Raw genomic sequence first — 24,588 nt, 5'->3', positions numbered from 1 at the left:
TAGAAAGCTGAGTATGATTCTGTGAAACTAACAAGCACAGAAAAACCATATGAATTTTACGTCACGTTTGAAAACCACAGCTTTCTTTTCTTTTTCACTGTGGCCTTTTTAACAGGGTCATTTGAAAATTGGAGCTGTTTATTAAGTGGAATTGCTGTCTTTTGTCACATGCAGAGAAATACTGAAACATTTCAAAGCTGATGTCTTTTCAAATGAAAGTTTGCTATATATTAAATATCTGACAAGCTAACCTTTAAAAAACAGAGAGGCTAATGGGAAATGAGGGTAACATAATCAATATAAGACGAAGTGATTATTCTTCTCAGCGTCGCCCTATTAGATTGTCTTTTCTTGCACCTACCCTGCAATCCGCTGGCTGCATTCTTCACAGAGATACAACGGGGGTGGTTTATCACCCAAAGCTACAGACAAGGAGGGGTCTATACACATCTGAAACACAGGAAAAGACAGAATGAACTCTCTTGCCCTGTTTATCACGTCCCCTATATCAAGGACAAAAATGTTTCAGTAACAGATTTTCTAAAGCAAAGCAGAATAAACATTTTTTAGTAAAACCCATTCGACCTAAAACTGTTTTTCCAATACGGCGATTTAAATGTGACTAGTGTGGTTTTTCATTTCTCTTGTTATTTGCAATGCAAGTAACAAGTAGTGTCAAGAAATCCACCCTCATTCTATAAAGATAAAAATATCTCATTTGGTGGCTGTTCAAATTGCTTCTGTATTACTCACACAGTAATTCCTTCTTTAATGTGGTAAACACAGTAATCTGTCTTTGGGAAAAGGAAAATGCATTATTAAGATGTAAAAATCATAACTGTTAGCAAAATGCTGGCAGTAGAGAATTTCGCTTCTCAATAGACCTCATTCAGAAAATTGAGCATTAAATCTAACATTGAGTGATTCCCTTTTCTTACTCGGGAATCTAAAATCTAGATATCCAACTTTCACTTTCAGGTGTCGTTTTTTTTTTTTTTTTTTTGTCCACATATGATCTGTAGTTTGTTTAACTGTGCAGTATTCTGTTCAATTATTTACGGCTGTTTCCATTAGCCTAAGTACAAAGATGAAAAGTGTTAAAAGTGATCACTAGGATATTTCAAATACTTGGATGTTTTAAATCAAATGGACAAAATAGTCGATGACTAACTGGATTTTGTACTTTGCATCAGTCTAAATGTTTACGACTTTCCAAAGAAATTTTGAATTCTGTTCCTGCCCTTCAAGAAATAATCAATCCATGCTATAGCTAAGTATGTAGTTAACATGCCTAGGACACAAATTCTTCTAAAAGTTCACTCTGCCTTTTCTTTAGTTTTTGTTGCTTTTTTTTTACCGATTTGAAGGGACAAGTGAACTGAACTTAGGGGTTTCAATGGTTGGGGAAGCAAGAGTTAGAATTTCTAAATTTAAATAATTATACCATGAAAATCTGTAAATTATATATTCCCTGGTGCTAAAGGCCCAGTGTGAAAATTTTCCTTAGTAAGATTCATGCTTCGTTTGAATAACCACTTTTTGGCAAGTCAAATCAGGGACTGGCAAACTTTCTGCAAATGGCCAAAGGGTAAATATTTCAGGTTTTGTGGGTCATATATTCTCTGTCACAACTACTCAACCCTGCTGTTGTAGCATAAAAGCAGCCAGAGACAATGAATAAGCAAATGAGCATAGCTGTGTTCCAATAAAACTTTATTTGCAAAAACAGGCCAAATTTGGCTGAGAGCCAGAGCCATAGCCGTTGCTGACTCCTGTGTAAGGTAATTACCTGGGATCCAAATATTTCACAAGGTGATATTTCAAGTGGGACCAAGTAAAACCAAAAAGCAGAGTATGATATAATAGACTATATTTCCAACATACTTTCATTTTAGAATCTATCATAACTTTCGGCTCTTGTTCTTACTTTTTTGCAACCTATTGCAAAAAAAAAATAGATAATATTTTTCTATTTGGCAAATTATTATGTAACCAAGCTTCCCTGGTTACTGGCTCAGCTGGTAAAGAATCCACCTGCAATGTGAGAAATCTGGGTTTGATCCCTGGGTTGAGAATATCCCCTGGAGAAGAGAAAGGAAGATCCCCACTCCAGTATTCTGGCCTGGAGAATTCCATGGACTGTATAGTCCATGGGGTCACAAAGAGTCGGACATGACTGAACAACTTTCACTATTATGTAACCAAGCAGGACCTGATGGGGCCTTCCAGAGACAGACCCCTCCCCCAAGCTTCTGCTGTAGCTCCTCTCTGAAGTTACCCAGATAACAGTATCTGATGAACACTTTATAGATACTAAAACCACCACCAAATGGAAGAAATTTATTTGATGATCATGAGTATGTAGCCCCAGACATACTGTGCCTAAGGACTGATAATGTTAACCCCTGTGACACCACTGTGTTGCCTCACCTTCAACCAGTCGGAGAATTTTGCCCGAGCTGACCACAGACCACAGACCAACCTGAGACCGCCTCCGGCTCCCTCACCTCGCTTGGCCTTTGAAAATGCTTTGCTGTTTCAGCACTACCTGTCCCAGACTATTTGTACAGCACATTACAATAAATGCTGCACTTGCCTTCACCACAACCCAGTATCAGTAGTTTTATCTTTACAGCATGCAGGTGGGGCAACCCAAGCTTAGTTAGGTAACAATTACTGCCTAGTGTCATGCCTTTCTGTTATAGAGATACTGGGTTTTTTGTGAAGATAAACCCGTTTTCCCTGAGGTTTTCCCATGCACCCTATATGAACCTGTTCTTCAGTATAGTTAATTTACTGTCATTTCTACTGTGTCATTGATACTTCTGTTAGGTAAAGATGTTTTTTCATTCCACTCCCCCCAAAAAACTCCTAGGATGTTATAACTATAAATAGTTAATAGTGATTAGCTAGTTCACCTCTGACATGTTAAATGAATTAACATGACCCATAACTAGATTTGTGGCTAGTACTGTCAATCCCATTCTACTCTGAACAGATCAGTTTACAACCATATTAACATGTTCATATCTGACTGATCTGTTACATTTTAAAATAGATATTTTCTGTCTATAAATATAATATATGCCCAAGGCAGAGGCTTCAGAAAATGGAGACAAGGAAGGAAGAAAATCTAAACAGCTCATTAATCCGCCATCTCAATGCAGTTGCTAGCAACATTTTAATGAGCATTATCAGTTGGTTTTGACTGTGAATGTGAATATAAAATCTTTATACCTAATTTTTAAGCTAAATAGGCATCATACGGTATAATTTCATAATTTCCTTATCATTTAACATTACTCTATAAGCATCTGAATTTGGGGTACCTTGATCTACTGTCCTATGCTCACATCTCCATGTATTTGGGGAGCACTCATATCATAAAGAAAGAGCAACCCTGAGCCAGACCTGTGGTAAAACCAGCCCCAGCACAGGAAGTGTCAGTAAGAATATTACCTCTCTGGGAACTGTAGAGCAAAAATGCAAAAGGAAGTTCTTTAGGAAAACGGGGGTTGAGAAAGTAAACTTCTGGGGATGAGAAAAACTTCTTAGAACTAGATAGAGGTGGTGGTTGCATAATATTGTGAATGTGATAAATGCCACTGAACTGTCCACTTTAAAACAGTTAGTATTATGCTATGTGGATTTTACCCCCATTTAGAAAATGACAGAAGGTAGAATGGTTTGGCTTATTTTGGAGGACTGGCTATAGGGAGCGGCCTGTGAGAAAAGTGAAGCTGGTCCAGAGGAGAGGACTGGACTGTTTGCCTAGAAGAGAGGGAGAATTTCTAATTCATGATGATTTCTGTGGGAAGGAAGCCAAAAACCATTTCTAATCAGAATGCAGCCTGACATAAAATCAAGTAAAAATAACTGGAAAGTTAGACAGATTTTCTGTTGATGTCTGGGTAAATCAAAAGAGAGCATTGTGACTCAGGCAGAAAGAAGAAAAGACAGATATAGAAACCAGGGGAAGCGTGAAAGTTTCATTATTGTGAAGAATTAAGCTGAACTCTGTGAATAACATTCGAACTCACCTGGTTTAGCTCAAAATGTCCTCACACCAGAAAGTACCTGTGAACCGAAAACGTCTACGGACGTTCACGGAAGGGTGTACATAATAGACTGGGAGAGGACTGTGCTGCCTTGTGTTGGGTTACCCTCACCTGCTCTTTCTCAGCATGAAAGTGTTAGTTGCTCAGTCGTGTCCGACTCTTTGCAACCCCAGGGACTTTGGCCTGCCAGGTTCTCTGTCCATGGGATTCTCCAGGCAAGAATACTGGAGTGGGTTGCCATTCCCTTCTCCAGGGGATCTTCCCAACGCAGGACTCAAATCCGAGTCTCCTGCACTGCAGGCAGATTCTTTACCACACCAGGAAGCATAAATTCATCCAATTTGCTTTCATCAAAGGAAAAGATAAAGCATAATAACACCAAGATGTTCTTTGTTGGTAAAATATGTCTAGATGATAATGTGATGACTGGCACTCCTCCACTTTTGGTATATGAAACATATTTTATTTCATTTATATTTCTGTGGTTCCATTTGTACTTTTTATATCTCATTTACCTTTTCTACTGTTTCTATAAAATGATAATATTATTTTTCTATCATTTGGTAATCTTCACAGTCTACCTATCTACCTGTCTATAGAACAAGGGGGGCAAACCCCAATGACAATAGGTTCTAAAAAGTAACTTGAACTTTAGTCACTTGGCCTAATTCCCACTTGTCGTAATAGAAAAATTAATCTTTGCAAATCCAGACATAGGTCTCTCTATCCAAGTGTTGTATCTGACAAATATACCATAAATAATTTTGTTAAGTGATGTGATCATTTTTCTCAATATTCAACTTCAAAGATTCAGGGTCATAACAGGACAGAACCAATTTGATGTGGTAGAAAAAGAATAAGGCTGAGAGTCAAGGTACCTGGTTCAGGCTGTGTGACCTTAGGAGAGTTACTTGACCTTTCTAAACCACTGTTCCCTTACTTCTACTGTAATTTTCTATGTGTTTGCTATCCAACAACCTCTCAGTCATTTCAACGAAAGTCGCATTTGTGAATTGAGCTCAGACTTCACAAATTTATCTATGTTTGTCCTATGACTTTGAATTCACATAATAATACACTAGGCCACTCATAATTTGTAGCAAACACATGAAAACAGGGCAAAGTACATCTCTTTGAGTCTATTAGCCCAAATAGAAACCAGTCAAGGACTATGTGTCTCACCAGGACTATTCTGGTAACTATGCCAGTTTCCAACGGCACTTGGCTATGAACTCAGAGACAAATTTGCAGACACCACTATCCATTGCTCTGTCTTGAACCAACCCACCAACATACAGTCAGATCAAAGCAGAGTACACTAATCTGAGACTACCACAGAGAACAGGCTTCTGCTTTACAGAGAAGGATGCAATCTCCCTTTCATCTAAGAATTTGCTCCTGATAATTTGACCACTGACAATACAATATTGCCCCAGTCTAATAAAACAGTACCTTCACAGCTGGTTTGTTAATTGCATTGTGGCATTCGATGTGCTGGCAGTGGATGGGGTTCCAAGCTGTAAGGCAAAGCACAGCTGATGAGTATTTCTCACTGAAAGTGTTTGTGCCCTGTAAAAATGAGTTAAAAAATTTTTTTTCACTACTTTTCCTTTTCCTAAATAGAACCATCACCAGGTTTTCTAAAATAATTATTTTTTTTTAATCTATGAAGTATTTTCTAATTTAGTAAAAACATCACAGCTCCATCCATTTTCCCATGGGGAAGATAAGCTAGTGTAAGGTGGCATACCCAAAAACCATAATACTATTTCATGATGATATGCCTAGTAAATTTTTAGAAGTTTTTACATTTATGGCTTCACTTGATCCTCCAAACAACTCTGTGGGATAGATAAAGCAGATTATTAACCTCACTTTATGTGTAAGTTAAAATCTTAAAGGTTAGGTTCCTATGGTCACAGAGTTAGTAAGAGACAAGCTGCAACTAGAACATATATCTCTTGGTTCTCAAAACCCTCTTCTTTTCCCTATAGCATAATAGGCCAAACAGCCTAGATTTTTGGCACCAAGAAGTTTTCAGATTCATAATAACTGCTATAAGTGGTTATGTCACCATTCCATTTCCCACCCCATCCCCATCAAATGTGGAGACTGAAAAGATGAGTTTCTTGCCCACATGCAATGCATCTCTTTCATATGTTGTACTTGCTAAATCACTTTAGTCATGCCCAACTCTTTGCGACACTATGGACCATAGCCCACCAGGTCCCTCTGTCCTATGGGATTCTCCAGGCAAGAATACGGAGTGGGTTGTCATGCCTTCCAGGGGATCTTCCCAACCCAGGGATTGAACTGATTTTCATACATTACCCACAGTCTAAACCTCTGCTAATTTGTTAATACCCAACTCCTCAACACAGTATACATACAGAGTGAAGACAAGAACAAAGTGAACTGAGACAAATAAGAACGAGAATTACAATTACTTATCTTCATCCAGAATACTCCATAGCCCAAAGCACTTAGTTAACAATATTACACCATAAAAAAGTAATAGGATTATATGTTTGAAAGTAGGACATTTTTCTACATTGCCATATTTTAAACCTCAGATATACAGATGATACTACTCTAATGGTGGAAATCAATGAGGAACTAAAGAGCTTCTTGATGAAGGTAAAAGAGGAGAGTGAAAAATCTGGTTTAAAACTCAACATTCAGACAAGTAAGATCATGGCATCTGGTCCCATCACTTCATGGCAAAATAGATGGGGAAACAATGGAAACGGTGTCAGACTTTATTTTCTTGGGCTCCAAAATCACTGAAGATGGTGACTTCACCCATGCTCCTTGGAAGAAAACTATGACCAACCTAGACAGCATATTAAAAAGCAGAGACATTACTTTGCCAACAAAAGTCAAAGCTACGGTTTTTCCAGTAGTCGTGTATGGATGTGAGAGCTGGACTATAAAGAAAGCTGAGTACCAAAGAATTGATGCTTTTGAACTGTGGCATTGAAGAAGACTCTTGAGAGTCCCTTGGACTGCAAGGAGATCAAACCAGTCAGTCATAAAGGTAATCAGTCCTGAATATTCATTGGAAGGACTAATGTGGAAGCTGAAGCTGCAATACTTTGGCCACCTGATGTGAAGAACTGACTCATTAGAAAAGACCCTGATGCTGGGAAAGATTGAAGGCGGGAGAAGGGGACAGCAGAAGATGAGATGGTTGGATGGCATCACCGACTCAATGGACATGAGTTTGAGTAAGCCCCGGGAGTTGGTGATGGACAGGGAAGCCTGGCATGCTGCAGTCCATGGGTTTGCAAAGAGTTGGACACAACTGAGCAACTGAACTGAACTGAATGGCAGAAAGTGAAGAGGAACTAAAGAGCCTCTTGATGAGGGTGAAAGAGGAGAGTGAAAAAGCTGGCTTGAAACTCAACATTCAAAAAATAAGATCATGGCATCTGATCCCATCATTTCATGGAAAATAGATGGAGGAAAAGTGGAAACAGTGGCATATTTTATTTTCTTCAGCTCCAAAATCACTGCAGATGGTGACTGCAGCCATGAAATTAAAAGACTTGCTCCATGGAAGAAAAGCTATGGCAAACCTAGACAGTGTACTAAAATGCAGACACATCACTTTGCTGACAAAGTCTGTAGGCAAAGCTATGGTTTTTCCAGTAGTCACGTATGGATGTGAGAGTTGGACCATAAAGAAGGCTGAGCACTGAAGAATTGATACTTTCAAATTGTGGTACTGGAGAAGACTCTTGAGAGTCCCTTGGACAACAAGGAGATCAAACCAGTCAATCTTAAAGGAAATCAAAACCGAATATTCATTGGAAAAACTGATGCTGAAGCTGAAGCTCCAATACTTTGACCACATGATGTGAAGAGCCAATTCATTGAGAAAGACCCTGATGCTGGGAAAAACTGAGGGCAGGAGGAGAAGGGGGTGACAGAGGATGATATGTCTGGATGGCATCACCAACTCAATGGACATGAGTTTGAGCAACCTCTGGGTGATAGCAAAGGACAGAGAAGCCTGGCATGCCGCAGTCCATGGGGTTGCAAAGAGTTGGACACAACTTAACAACTGAAAAACAAAATATTTGATAAGAAATTAAAAGGATAGGAAGGAGAAAATGAAAGTGCACAGGGTTTTTATATTACATGTAAACTGCTAAGTCACTTCAGTCGTGTCCGACTCTGTGGGACCCCATAGACAGCAGCCCACCAGGCTCCTTCGTCCCTGGGATTCTCTAGGCAAGAACACTGGAGTGGGTTGCCATTTCCTTCTCCAATGCATGAAAGTGAAAAGTGAAAGTGAAGTCACTCAGTCGTGTCTGACTCAGCGACCCCATGGACTGCAGCCCACCAGCCTTCTCCGTCCATGGGATTTTCCAGGCAAGAGTACTGGAGTGGGGTGCCATTGCCTTCTCCGACATGTAAACTAGTATAACATTATTTGAAGGTAGACTATAAAGTTAAAGGTGCATATTGCAATTGAAGAATTGTAGAGTAATTCTTTTTTTTAAAAAAGCTGTAGCAAACAATTCAAAGAGAGAAAAATGGAACAGTAAAAACTAATCCAAAAGAAGGCAAGGTATCCAAAAGGAACAAAGAATAGATGTGGCAAATAGAAAACTAGCACAAGATAACAGACATAAGCCTAATAATATCTGTAATTACATTAAGTATAAATAGCCTAAACAATAAACACATTAAAAGACAAAGATTGCCAAATAGGATTTGAATTTCTCAAAAAGCATGACCCAAATATATGCTGCCTAAGAGAATCACACTTGAAATATAAAAAGAGATAAGTTAAAAGTAGTTGAAGCAAAATATATATATATACTGAACAGCAACTATACAGCAACAAAAAAAATGTTAATTCAATAAAAGTTGTTAATTAGCTAGTGAAAAAACAAAAAGAATCCTGAGGTATCATAGAAATAGTAACTGCAAGATGCAACTGCCACCCCTGAGTTTGAAGGAATAAGGAATTAAGAAAAAAAAAGAAAGAAAGAAAAAAGTAGATGAGAGAAAAACTATTATGATTCAAATGCTAATCATAATAAAGCTGGAATGTCTATATAAATATCAGACAAGTAGACTCCAAGACAAAGAATATTACTGGGAGCAAAGAAAGATATTTCAGAATGATGAAAATGTCAATTCATCAAGATAACAAAACAACCATAAAAATGAGTGTATCTAATGACAGAGTTTCAAATTATATAAAGCAAAACTGACAGAACTTAGAGGAGAAATAAGTCCATAATTAGTGTTGTAAATTTCAACAATCCTCTCTCGGTAATTCATATAACAAGCAGACCAAAAAAATCAATGAAAATAGAAGACTTGAACAACATTCTCAACAACCTGACTTAATGGATAATGATAGAATTCTCCACTCAACAACTGGAACAGACACAGTGTCTAGGAGATATGTACTAAGGGCACAGGCAGCATTTACTAAGACAGTATTCGCACCCATAAAGTAAGCCTCAACAATTTAAATCGAGTGATAGAATAAACTATGTTCTCTGATCTCAAAAGAATTAAACTAGAAATAAATAACAAAAGATATCTAGAATATAACCAAATATTTGTACATTTAAAAAAGCTTACTTCTAATCAATCCATATATCAAAGAGAAATTACAAGGAATATTAGAAAATATTCGTTTCTGAAATACAATGAAACCACAGCATTTTGAATTTGTAGGCTGCAATTAAAATAATGCTTAAAGGGAAATTTTTACCTTTAAATTCTTGCACTGAAAAATTTTAAATGTCCAAAATAAACAATTGATACTTTAATAATATACAAAAAGAACAAAGTCAATCCAATGTTAGTAGAAGGAAGAAAATAATAAAGATAGAAGTACGTATCAATAAGACTGAGAACAAAAAACCAACAGAAAATCATAAAACAAATGCTGTGGGGTTTTTTTGGAAAGTTCAATAAAATTGATAAGCCCCTAGGTAGACTGATGAATTGAGAAATATAAAGAAGCAAACTATCAATGTTAGGAATGAAAGGTAGGACATCACTGCAGATACTAGACACATGCCAATAAATTACATAAGTTGGATGAAATGCTCACATTCAACAAAAAGCACAGTTACGAAATTACAAAATTCAACTCAATAAAAAGTAGAGTTAAATGCCCCATTCTATTCAATTGAATTCATAATGTTAAACTTGCCCACAAAGAAAACCACAAGACCAGATGGATTTACCAGATGGATTCACTATTTACTATTAAAGGAATAAATAATACAAATCTTACATAAACTCAGAAAATAAAAGAGGAAACAATTTCCAACTTACTTTATGAAGCCAGCATTACTGTGTAAACAAAACTAGATGAAAACATTACAACAAAAGAAAAGTAGATCAATATCCCTCATAAATGTAGGAGCAAGAGCACTTAGCAAAAAAATCAGCAAGTATGTCTGGCAGGATAATATAGCTGAAAAGTGGAACGTATCCCAGGAATGCAAGGTTGGCTTAACGCTGCAAGTAAATCAATGTAATTCACCTTATTAATGGAATTAAGTAGGGAAGTCATATGATCATTTAATAGAAGAAATCACATTTGACAAAAACTAACATTCATTCACAATAAAAATTCTCAACAAACTACGAATAGATGGGGACTTCCTCAACATGATAAAAAACATCTGTGAAAAACCTACAGCTAACATCATGTTTAACAGTGAAAGCCTGAACACTTTCCTGCCACAAATGAAGGGGAAAAACAAAGATATCCATGCTCAGCACTTCTATTCAATACTAAACAGGAGATAAGAGCCAGTGTAACGAGAAAAAGAAAATAAGGGAGTGGGGAAAGAAAGGAAGGAAGGGAAAGAGAGAGAAGGAGGGAACCAGGCAGGTAGGCAGGCAGGCAAACATACAAATTAGAAACAAACAAACAAAAATCTTTATTTGCAAGAAAACAAATCATATATACAGAAAAAATCTTAAGAAACTTAAAAATAAGATACAAAAAATAAGTGAATTTAGCAAGATTGAAGAATGTAAAGTCAATACACAAAAGTAAATTATGTCTCTATATAATGGCAATAAACAAGTAGAATATTAAATTTTAAAATACTACTTACAATAGCACCCAAAATATAAAATATTGAGGAATACCTTTAACAAAATATCAGTAGGACCTGTACACTGAAAACTAGTAAATATCGCTGAAAGAAATTAAAGATTTCTTTATTTATTTAAATTTTTTATTTAATTTAATTTATTCACCTAAATAAATGGCCAGAATTGCCACATTTATGAATCAGAAGACTCAATACTGAGTTAATTCTCCCCCAGATTAAACAATATATTCAATGTAATCCCAGTCAAACCAGATTGCTTTGTAGAAATTGACAAACTGAGAGTAATATTTCTATTAAAATGTAAAGGTCCTATAATAGTCAAAACAATTTTGAAAAGGAACAAATCTAGAGGATTTAAACTACATAATTTCAAGATTTACTATAAAACTACATTAGTCAAGATAGTGTGATAATGGTGTGAAGATAAACAATGAAATAGATTCATGCATATTAGTTTTTAACAAAATTAGTTTTTAACAAAATAGTCACTGCAATCCAATGTGGAAAGAGTAAGTTTTTCAACAAATTGAACTGAAACAAAAAAGTCAACCCTTATGTCCCACCATATACAAAAATTAATTCCAAATGGGTCATGTACTTAAATATATATATTTATATTAAATAATATATAAATATAATAATTAATATATATAATTTTTATATAAATTTATATAAATATTTATTTATATAAATTTATATAAATATATAAATAAATATATAATATTTATATTAAATAATATATAAATATATTAATTAATATATATAATTAAATAATAAATAAATATAAAGGCTTAAACTATAAAGCTTCTAGAATAAAACATTGGAGAATTTCCTTATAACCTTAAGGGAGACTAAAGAAAAACTATAAAAGAAAAATCAATAAATTGAAATTTATTAAATTGAAAATTTTGCTCTTTGGAATACCTGAAAAGGAAATCCCCTGACTGAAAGACCACATCCATAATATATATATCTGAAAAAAAGTCTTCTATTTTGAACATCTAATAGACTGGAAATCCAATTTTAAAATGAACAAAAGATTTCAGTGAGAACTTTACAAAAATATATACAAATGGCCAATAAGCACCAATGAACAATAAGATGTTCATTATCACTAGTCATCAGAAAAATGAAACAACAATTTGTTATTACCACCTGGCTATCAGAATGTCTAACATCAAAAAGACCAACAATCCCAAGTATTGATAACAATATAGCATTAGAACTCTCAATATACTTCTGGAGGGAGTATGCTGCTGCTAAGTCGCTTCAGTCGTGTCCGACTCTGTGCGACCCCATAGATGGCAGGCCACCAGGCTCCCCCGTCCCTGGGATTCTCCAGGCAAGAATACTGGAGTGGGTTGCCATGTCCTCCTCCAATAAAATGGTACAATCACTTCTGAAAAACGATTTGGACTTTTCTTATAAAATTAAATATATACTTACCAAACAATCCAGTGTTTTCACTGTCCAGTATTTATCAAGAGAAATAAATGTGTATCTTCATAAAAAATACTTTTTTATGTGAATGTTTATAGCTTTACTCATAATAGGTAAAAGTGTTCATCAAGAAACCAATGGATAAACTGTGATATACCCATACAATGCATTACTATCAATATTTTGTAAAATGAATTACTGATATACCAACATGAATAAACTTTAAAAACATTGTGCTTCTCCCAAATCTCCCCACCCTCTCCCTCTCCCACAGAGTCCATAAGACTGCATTGAAACATGTATAATATCATGTATGAAACGAGTCGCCAGTCCAGGTTCGATGCACGATACTGGATGCTTGGGGCTGGTGCACTGGGACGAACCAGAGGGAGGGTATGGGGAGGGAGGTGGGAGGAGGGTTCAGGATGGGGAACACATGTATACCTGTGGCGGATTCATTTCAATATTTGGCAAAACTAATACAATATTGTAAAGTTTAAAAATAAAATAAAATAAATAAAAATAAAATTAAAAAAATAAAATAAAAACATTGTGCTAAATGAAATAAGCAGACACAAAAATAGTATATACTATGTGATTCCATTCATATGAAATCCTAGGACAGGCAAAACTAGTATACAATGACAGAATGCAGATCAGTGGTTGTCTATGGTGAACTTACTGAAAAGAAAGCTGGAGATATTCTGGGGATGATGGAAATGTTCTGTGTGTTGATTATAGCTTTGGTTACATTAGTATATACACTTGTCAAAAGTTATCAAACTATGCTTAAAATGTGTTATTTTACTGAAGGAAAATTATAACTCAATAAAATTGTTTTTAAGAAATGAAGGATTAATCAAATGTATACTTCAAAGGAAAAGAAGCAGCATACTGAAACATGAGAGAAAACATTTATCTGATCATCATCTAGTCATTGAATCAAATTAGGAAAGTGTGTGGCATCTCGAACATGAAGCAAGAACATAAAAGCTCTATAAAAACAAGAATAGAAAGTCAAAATAATTTGCATGAAATATTCCCTTTGTATCTCTAATTTTCTTGAAGATATCTCTAGTCTTTCCCATTCTATTTTTTCCCTTTATTTCTTTGCATTGTTCACTTAGGAAGGCTGTCTTCCTAAGGATACTAAGGATACTAACAGAATGAAACAAAAACCTATTTAGATAAAAGATATGATAAATGTAATTAAACTAAAAATGAAATAGCAAAATTAGAAACACTCATTCAATGCAATAAATAGTGCTCAGTTAGGGTAAAAGTCACTCCAGTACTCTGGCCTGGAAATTCCCATGGACGGAGGAGCCTGCTAGGCTACAGTCCTTGGGGCCGCTAAGAGTCAGACACAACTGAGCGACTTCACTTTCACTTTTCACTTTCATACATTGGAGAAGGAAATGGCAACCCACTCCAGTGTTCTTGCCTGGAGAATCCCAGGCACAAAGGAGCCTGGTGGGCTTCCGTCTATGGGGTCACACAGAGTCAAACACAACTGACGCGACTTAGCAGCAGCAGCAGCAGGGTAAAAGTCAACTAGGTTATAAAGAAAATTAACCTAAGAAGCTATACCAACCTATGCATTCAGCAAAAACAAGACCTGTAGCTTAGATCAAGAGCTCCTTATTGCAAACTTCAGACTTAAATTGAAGAAAGCAGGGAAAAATCACTAGGCCATTCAGGTATGACCTAAATCAAATCCTTTATGATTATACAGCGGAAGTGATGGATTCAAGATCTGATAGACTGAGTGCATGAAGAACAATGGAGGTCTGTAACATTGTACAGGAGGCAGTGATCAAAACTAACCCCAAGAAAAAGAAATGCAAAAAGGCAAAACGGTTGTTTGTGGAGGCTTTACAGATTGCTGAGAAAAAAAGAGAAACAAAAAGCAGAGAGGGAAAGATACACCCGTCTGAATGCAGAGTTCCAAAGAATAGCAAGGAGAGATAAGACAGCCTTCCTAAGTGAACAATGCAAAGAAATAAAGGGAAAAAACAGAATGGGAAAGACTAGAGATGTCTTCAAGAAAATTAGAGATACAAAGGGAATATTTCATGCAAAGATGGGCACAATAAAGGACAGAAACAGTAAGGACCTAAAATAAGCAAATGAGATTAAGAAGACGTGGCAAAAATACACAGAAGAAATGCACCAGAAAAAAGGTCTTAATAACCCAGACAGCCACAATGGTGTGGTCGCTCACCTAGAGCCAGACATCCTGGGGTGTGAAGTCAAGTGGGCCTTAAGAAGCATTACTATGAACAAAGCTAGTAGAGGTGATGGAATTCCAGCTGAACTATTTCAGATCCTAAGAGATGATGCTGTGAAACTGCTGCAGTCAATATGCCAGCAAATTTGGAAAAGTCAGCAGTGGCCACAGGACTGGAAAAGGTCAGTTTTCATTCCAATCCCAAAGAAAGGCAATGCCAGAGAATGTTCAAACTACCATACAATTGTGCTCATTTCACATACTAGCAAGGTAATGCTCAGAATCCTTCAAACTAGGCTTCAACAGTGTGTGAACTGAGAAATTCCAGATGTACAAGCTGGATTTAGGAAACGCAGAGGAATCAGGAATCAAATTGCAGACATCCACTGGATCATAGAAAAAGCAAGGGAACTCCAGAAAAACATCTATTCTGCTTCACTGACTACGCTATAACTTTTGACTCTGTGGATCACAGCAAACTGTGAAAAATTCTGAAAACGATGGGAATACCAGACCACCCTACCTGCCTCCTAAGAGACCTGTAAGCAGGTCAAGAAGCAACAGTTAGAACCTACATGGAACAGCAGACTGGTTCAAAATTGGGATAAGAGTATGTCAAGGCTGTATGTTATCACTTTGCTTATTTAACTTATATGCAGAGTACATCATGCAAAATGCTGGGCTGGATGAATCGCAAGCTAGAATTAAGATTGCCAGGTGACATATCAATAACCTCAAAAATACAGATGACACCACTCTAATGGGAGAAAGCAAGGGGGAACTAAAGAGCCTCTTGATGAAGATAAATGAGGAGAATGAAAAACATGGCTTAAAACACAATATTTAAAAAACTAAGATCATGCCATCCGGTCCCCTCACTTCATGGCGAATAGATGGGGATAAAATGGAAACAGTGACAGGCTTTATTTTCTTGGGCTCAACAGTCACTGCAGATGGTGACTGAGCAATGAAATTAAAAGATGCTTGCTCCTTGGGAAATAAGCTATGACAAATTAATTAAAAAATATTTATATAGCAATATTTTTAAAAAGCTATTTTTTAAAAAGATAGATAAGGCTCCATGAATTAAGAACAACAAAAGTAACTCCTCTAACAGACAAAATCACTGGTTTAAGTCTTGTCTTCAATAACTGTGAATGCCAGAAAACAGTGAAGTAATTTTTACATATCTTTCACAGTGAAGCAGAGGTTTTTTTTTCATGATGAAATAGAAAGACTCTTAAATATACCTGACCTTGAATATATATATACATTCCACCACTGAAAATAATACAGAAAAAAAAATTCTGAGTTCTATTTCCCCAGAAATGATATACAATTTAAGCCAACTCTCCTACTAAGAATACTTAGAAAACCAGACACCGTTAAATGCAAAAACAAATGAACCCAGAGAATTTTATGGGAGAATTGTGGGGCCACGATCCAAAAGAAGAAGGGATTGCCAAAAGGTGGACCTGGCATCTGAGTCCACTCTTTCTCCTTTGCCTATTTCTCTTTCTGCCAATTCTGCAACATGAGCCAATTTCAACAGACTCTCTGACACAAGAGAACTAAATTTGGAACTAGTTGACCACCAAAGAATGGGAAACCTAAAAATCACCCTGGGCTGTGGGTAGAGGTCCCAAAAGGTCACACCCTAGCAGTAAAAGGGAAACAGAAATAGACCAACCCTCACAGGGACTGAAGATCAGCTTCAAATTATCTCAAGAATTTACTGTAGTTTTTTTTTTTTTTTTTTAGCTTCATTAAAGTGACCTGGGTTACCAATGTCTACAGTTTCCTTCCAGAAGCAAACATAAATACTTTCTGAAGAAATACAATTTAATCCTAAACCTCAAATTAACTCTATAGTTTTTCTATCTAATATCTTGCACACAATTATTTTTTTAAGAACAAAAAATAAAAAGATAAGAAAGCAAAAGAAATTCAACAGAATCAGAGCCTCCAGAGATCTAGAATACTGAGTTATCAGAAATAGACTTTAAAATAAATATGCTTAATATATGCTATAAAGAAAGACAAATTAGAGATTATAATCAAATAATTGGAACTTTTAAAGCACCAAATGAAAATTGTAGAACTTAAAAACATAATTAACAAAATGAAGACTACATTTGGAAAGCTAAACAACTAATGAGGAGGAAGAAAAATCAGACAAAGAGATTCTGAATGAAGCATAGAAAGATGAAATAAGAAAGGAGAATGCAAGAAATATCCATAGATGACATGGGAGAGAAGATCTAACATATGCGTCATTGGAATTCCAGAAAGAAAGATGAGAATATGGTATAAGCCATTGTTGAAGAAATAAGGAAACTTCCAATTACAACCATGATATTTTAATAATATATGGATTTATCCTTCAACTGCAAAAAAAAAAAATGTATAAAGCAACTCATTTCTGACACTGGGTATAGATTTTAACACAAGATTGCAATCTTTTGAAAAAGGAAGAGCACACAAATTAAGTTCTACATTCACTTTGGTTTTCTGCCTGGGAATATTCCCAGACTGTAGCAAAAAGAAGTGGAGCCCAATAAGTAATTAGCATTTTCGGTGAGTAGAGGAAACATCACAGTGAAGAATTGCTAAGGCAACTGGAAATTGAGTAAAGTAAGAACAATAGCGAGTGCCAGAGAACAGGTCCCATAAATCTGTGTAAGGATGCTCCTCAGGTCCTTGGCTTAATCATAAACTTCATGGGCTCACAGAAAAGCTCTACAAGGACTAGCAGAGAACACAAGCTTAATGGCTTAATGGCTAAAAGCTGAACAGTGATTTTACAGGTCACATAGTGCTAGAGATGCACTGTATTTCCAATATAGCCAGAGTAGGTAACTTTGGTGAACACACCAGGAATTTAGGAGCCCGCAGATAGGTCACTACTAAAAAAGTAAAAGCCAATATCTCTAATGAATATAGATATAAAAATTCTCAATAAAATACCAGCAAACTGAATTCAGCAGCACATGAAAAGGATCATTTACAAAGGTCACGTGGGATTTATCACTAGGATGAAAAAATAGTTCAACAAACACAAATCAATAAATACGATACATTGCATTAGCAGAGTGAAAGAAAAAATCATATGATTACCTCAACGGAAGCAGAAAAAGCATATGACAAAATTCAATATTCGTTCTTGATTTTAAAAATCTTAACATATCAGGCATAGCAGGAAAATATCTCATCATTAATAAAGAACATATATATCAAGTCCACAGCTAACATCATACTCCATGGTGGAAGGTTGAAAGCTTTTCCTCTAAGTTCAGGATCAAGACAAAGTACCCACTCTCACCACCCCTATTCAACATGGTACTGAAAGTTCCAGCTACAGCAATTAGGCAAGAAAAATAAATAAAAGGTATGAGAATTGGAAAGGAAGATGTAAGCTTGTTTCTATTTCCAGATGACATTATAATACAAACAGAAAATCCTGAAGACACAAGAAAACTTACATCTCATCAATGAATTCTGTTAAGTTGAAAGATACAAAATACAGATACAAAAATTATTAGTATTTCTGTACACTAACAATGCATTTTGTGAAAAAGAAATAAACCAACTGCATTTACAATAGCATCAAAAATTATAAAATACTTAGGAATAAACTTAACCAAGCAAGTGAAAGACCTCTATCTAGTCTGAAAACTATAAGACATTGTTGAAAGAAATCAAAGAAAACATAAATAAATGGAAAGGTATCCCATGTTAATGAAGAGGAAGAGTTAATAGTGTTAAAATTTCAATACTACCAAAATCCATCCATAGATTCAATGCAATTCCTATCAATATTAAAATGACATATTTTATAGATGTAAAAAACACTCTTAAGATTTATAAGCAACCACAAAAGACCTCAAATAGTCGTAGAAATTCTGAGAAAGAACAAAGCATGAGGCATCACATTCCTTGATTTGAAGCTATACGTTTGAGCTATAATAATCAAAATAGTATGATACCAACATAGAAACAGATCTACAACCAACGGAACAGAACTGAAAGCCGAGAACTAAACCCAAGCATACACAGTCAATTAGGATTTGACAAGGGAGCCAGGAATCTCAATGGAGAAAAGACGATCTCTTCAGTAACTGGATATTCACATGTAAAAAAAAAAAAAACTGGATCCCTATCTTGTATTACAAAAAATTAACTCAAAATGAACTAAAGACTTAAATGTAAGTCATGAAAACATAAGAATAAAGCTCCTTCACATGTGTTTGATTATCATTTTTTTAATAGGACACCTAAGCATAAACAATAAAATCAAAAATAAGTAAGTGGGACTACACCAAACTGAAAAGCTTTTACATAGCCAAAGAAACCAACAAAGTGAAAAGCAACCTATGGAAGGCAATAAATATTTCTAAAACATACATGCAATAAGTAGTTAACATCCAAAATATTTAAAGAATTCATACAGCTCCATAGCAAAGAAAAAGAAGAAAACAGTATAAAAATAAGCAAAGGACCTAAATAGATATTTTCCAAAGAAGATATGCAAAAAGCCAACAGGTACATGAAAAGATTCTCAACATCACTAGTCATTAGGGAAATGCAAATTAAAAACCACAATGAAATACTACCTCACACCTGTTAGAATGACCATCATCCAAAATACAAGAGATAAGAAATGCAGAAACTTTCTGTACAATTGTAAATTAGTACAGCCATTATGTAAAACAGTAAAAGGAATACTCAAAAAATTAAAAATAGAACTACCACTTCCACTTCTGGAAATATGTCCAAAGGAAATGAAAATAGTAACTTGAAAGGATATCTGCACCCCCATGCTCACAGTACCATTACTTATGACAACCAGGACATGTGAGCAATGTAAGAGTCCATCAATGGATAAAAGTTGTGACTTCAAATTTCCAGTTAAAAGATAAATAATTATTAGGAGTTGAGGTACAACATGAAGATTACAACTAACACAGCTGTATGATATATAAGAAAGTTATTAAGAGAGTAAATCCTGAGTTCTCACCACATGGAGAAAATTTTTTTCCTTTTTCTTCTTTGTGTTGATATATGGGATGATGGGGACCAGACTTATTGCACTAATAATTTCACAATGTATGCAAATCAAATCATCAGGCTGTACACCATAAACTTATATAGTGACATATGTTATTTCTCAATAAAACTGGGAAAAAAAGGAAAATTTCAATCAAATATAAAAAAAAATGAAAACTTTTTCAAAAGAAAAAAAAGGGGGGCGGCTTAGTCTTCAAAACAGCAACAACTTGGCATGAAACTAGAAACCAACCACAGAAAGAGAAATGAGGGAAAAAACAACTCAGTTCAGTTCAGTTCAGTCACTCAGTCAACTCTTTGCAACCCCATGGATGCAGCAAACCAGGGTTCCTTGTCCATTACCAACTCTCGGAGCTTGCTCAAACTCATGTCCACTGAGTTGGTGATGCCATTCAACCATCTCATCCCCTGTTGTCCCCTTCTCCTCCTGCCTTCAATCTTTCCCAAAATCAAGGTCTTTTCCAATGAGTCAGTTTTTTGCATCAGGTGGCCAAAATATTGCAGCTTCAGCTTTAGCATCAGTCCTTCCAATGAATTTTCAGGACTGATTTCCTTTAAGATTGACTGGTTTGATCTTGCAGTCCATGGGACTTTCAAGAGTCTTCTCCAACACCACAGTTCAAAAGCATCAGTTCTTCGGTGCTCAGCTTTCTTTATAGTCCAACTCTCACATCCATACGTGACTACTGGAAAAACCATAGCTTTGACTGGATGCACCTTTGTTGGCAAAGTAATGTGTCTCCTTTTAATACACTGTCCAGGTTTGTCATAGCTTTTCTTCCAAAGAGCAAGCATGTTTTAATTTCATGGTTGCAGTCACCATCTACAATGATTTTGGAGCCCAGAAAAATTAAGTCTGTCACTGTTTCCATTGTTTCCCCATCTATTTTGCCATGAAGTGATGGGACCAGATGCCATGATCTTCGTTTTTTGAATGTTTAGTTTTAAGCCAGCTTTTTCACTCTCCTCTTTCACTTTCATCAAGAGGCTCTTTAGGTCCTCTTTGCTTTCTACCATAAGGGTGGTGTCATCTGCATATCTGAGGTTATTGATATTTCTCCCAACAATCTTGATTCCAGCTTCTGCTCCATCCAGCTCGGCATTTCCCATGATACACTGAGACCAGTGCGATTTGATCACAGAACTTCCACAGGACTGGGGAAACAGACTCTTAGAAGGCACAAACAAAACCTTGTGCACACCAGGAGCCAGGAGAAAGAACTGATCCAGACTTGCCTGTGAGTGTCCAGGAGTCTTGGGTGGAGGAGTGGGTCAACAGTGGCCTGCGGCACAGTCAGGGCACTGAATACAACAGTGCCTGCACAAATCCTTCTGAAGGAGGTCGCCATTACCTTCATTACCCCTACCATAGTTGGCCTCAGGCCAAACAACAGGGAGGGAACACAGCCCCACCCATCAAATGAAAACTGGATTAAAGACTTACTGAGCACGGCTCCGCCCATCAGAACAAGACCCAGTTTCCCCCACAGTCAGTCTCTCCCATCAGGAAGCTTCCATAAGACTCTTATCCTTATCCATCAGAGTGAAAATCACAATCACAGAAAACCAACCAAACTGATCACATGGGTCACAGCCTTGTCTAACTCAATGAAACAATGAGCCATACCATGTAGGGCCACCCAAGATGGACAGGTCATGGTGGAGAGTTCTGACAGAACGGGGTCCACTGGAGATGGGAATAGCAAACTTCAGTATTCTTGCCTTGAGAACCCCATGAACAGTATGAAAAGGCAAAAAATGATTACATGGAGACTAAACAATCTGCTACTCAAAAACCAGTGAGTCAACTATGAAATCAAAGAGGAAATTTAAAAATGCCTGAGGAAAACTACAATGAAAAATGAAACATATGAAATCAGTTCAGTCCAGTTCAGTAGCTCAGTTGTGTCTGACTCTTTGCGACCCCATGAAATAGATGGGATACAACAAAAGAATATATATATATATATATAACTGAATCACTTTGTTGCACAGTAAAAATTAACACAACATAGTCAATCGATTATACTTCAATCAATTTTTAAAAGTCAATAAAATAAATATTAAACTTAAAAAGAAAAATCTATGGGATGCAGCAAAAGCAGTCCTAAGAGGGAATTTCACAGTGCTATAGGCCTTTCTCAAAAAAAAACAAGAAAAATCCTGAATAAACAATCTAAACTACCACCTAAAAAAATTAAAAGAAGAACAAACAAAACCTGAAGTAAGCAGAAGAAAGGAAATAATAAGGATCAGAGAGGAAATAAAGAGATATTTAAAAATAGAAAGAGATATTTAAAAATAGAAAGAGATATTTAAAAATAGAAAAAAATCAAAGAGCTAGTTTTTTGAAAGTATAAACAAAATCAAAAAACCCTCTGGCCAGGCTCACCAAGAAGAAAAGAAAGAGGACTCAACTAAACAAAATAAGAAATGAAAGAGGAGAAATAATAACCAATTGCACAGAAATTTTAAAAAAAATCGAGAAAACACTATGAATACTTTTATGCCAATAACAGACAACCCACATGAAATGGACAAGTTTCTAGAAACACACAGCCTGCAAAAACTGAATCAAGAAGAAATATAATTTGAATAAACACCACCAGAAGTAAAACAGAATCCATAATTTTAGAAAAAAACTCCCTGCAAACAAAAGTCCAGGATGAGGTGGTTTCACTGGGGAATTCTATCAAACATACAAAGAACTATACCTATCCTTCTCAAACTCTCAAAAGACTGAAGGGGAGGGAACACTCCCAAAGTCACTCTATGAAGCCAAAACTAAGGACACTACAAAAAAAGAAAATTATAGGCCAATATCTTTGATGAATATAGATGCAAAAATCCTCAACAAAATATTAGCAAACTGAATGCAAGAACACATAAAAAGGATTATACACCATTATCAAGTTGGAGTCACTCCAGGGTCTCAAGGGTGGTTCAGCACTTGCAAGGCAATCAATGTGATACATCACATTGACAAAAGAAAAACAGCACATGATTATTGCAAAAGATGCAGAAACTGCATTTGATAAAGTTCAACCTCCATTCATGATAAAACCTGTTCCCAAAGTGAGTATAGAGAGAACATATCTCAACATAATAAAAGTCACTTATGACAAATCCACAGCCATAATACTCATTGGTAAAAAGCTAAAAGACTTCTCCCTAAATTCTGAAACAAGACAAGAATACTCTCTCTTATCACTTTTATTCAACATAGTATTTAAAAGTTCTAGCCACAGCAATCAGACAAGAGAAAAGTAAAAGGTATCCAAATCAGAAAGGAAGAGGTAAAATTGTCTCATATACATATGACATGATATTCTATCAAGAAAACCCTAAAAACTCTACATAAAAACTATTAGAACTGAAAAATTCAGCAAGACCGCAGGATACATGATTATTATACAGAAAGTTTTTGCCTTTCTTTACATTAACAATGAACTATCAGAAGGAGAAAGTAAAAAAAAAAAAATTAAATCACATTTTAAAAAATACCTAGGAATAAACCTAACCAAGCAGGTTTATTTTTTATTTATTTGGGATTTACTTCCAATCCCAAAGAAAGGCAATGTCAAAGAATGCTCAAACTACCACACAATTGCACTCATCTCACACGCTAGTAAAGTAATGCTCAAAATTCTCCAAGCCAGGCTTCAGCAATACATGAACCATGAACTTCCAGATGTTCAAGCTGGTTTTAGAAAAGGCAGAGGAACCAGAGATCAAATTGCCAACATCCGCTGGATCATGGAAAAAGCAAGAGAGTTTCAGAAAAACGTCTATATCTGCTTTTTTGACTATGCGAAAGCCTTTGACTGTGTGGATCACAATAAACTGTGGAAAATTCTGAAAGAGATGGAAATACCAGACCACCTGACCTGCCTCTTGAGAAACCTATATGTAGGTCAGGAAGCAACAGTTAGAACTGAACATGGAACAACAGACTGGTTCCAAATAGGAAAAGGAGTATGTCAAGGCTGTATATTGTCACTCTGCTTATTTAACTTACATGCAGAGTACATCATGAGAAACTCTGGGCTGGAAGAAGCACAAGCTGGAATCAAGATTGCCGGGAGAAATACCAGTAACCTCAGATATGCCAATGACACCACCCTTATGGCAGAAAGTGAAGAGGAACTAAAAAGCCTCTTGATGAAAGTGAAAGAGGAGAATGAAAAAGTTGGCTTAAAGCTCAACATTCAGAAAACGAAGATCATGGCATCCGGTCCCATCACTTCATGGGAAATAGATGGGGACACAGTGGAAACAGTGTCAGACTTCATTTTCTTGGGCTCCATAATCACTGCAGATGGTGATTGCAGCCATGAGATTAAAAGACGCTTACTCCTTGGAAGGAGTAACCTAGATAGGACCAACCTAGATAGCATATTGAAAAGCAGAGACATTACTTTGCCAACAAAGGTCCATCTAGTCAAGGCTATGGTTTTTCCACTAGTCACGTATGGATGTGAGTTGGACTGTGATGAAAGCTGAGCACCGAAGAATTGATGCTTTTGAACTGTGGTGTTGGAAAAGACTCTTGAGAGTCCCTTGGACTGCAAGGAGATCCAACCAGTCCATTCTGAAGGAGATCAGCCCTGGGTGTTCTTTGGAAGGAATGATGCTAAAGCTGAAACTCCAGTACTTTGGCCACCTCATGCAAAGAGCTGACTCATTG

General features: G+C 36.1%; 1 protein-coding gene across 12 annotated transcripts in view; it reads right to left on the bottom strand.

The window, feature by feature from the left end:
• The window catches only part of UNC79 (unc-79 homolog, NALCN channel complex subunit), a 288,494-nt gene that overhangs the window by 170,651 nt on the left and 93,255 nt on the right, over positions 1–24,588 (bottom strand). For 11 of the 12 annotated variants that reach the window (XM_070775592.1, XM_070775586.1, XM_070775587.1 and 8 more), the window contains 2 exons: positions 5,511–5,575; positions 362–450 (listed from right to left, as the gene is read on the bottom strand). In XM_070775592.1, coding sequence (XP_070631693.1) covers positions 362–450; positions 5,511–5,575 — 154 coding nt within the window. Of the gene's footprint in view, positions 1–361; positions 451–5,510; positions 5,576–24,588 lie in introns of those variants that run through there. The other variant, XM_070775598.1, reaches the window with a different exon arrangement.

The sequence above is a fragment of the Bos indicus genome, chromosome 21 (assembly GCF_029378745.1).
Source record: "Bos indicus isolate NIAB-ARS_2022 breed Sahiwal x Tharparkar chromosome 21, NIAB-ARS_B.indTharparkar_mat_pri_1.0, whole genome shotgun sequence".
Classification (NCBI taxonomy): Eukaryota; Metazoa; Chordata; class Mammalia; order Artiodactyla; family Bovidae; genus Bos; species Bos indicus.
Note: the sequence above shows the minus strand (reverse complement) of the source record. Positions and strands in the feature narration are given on the sequence as shown.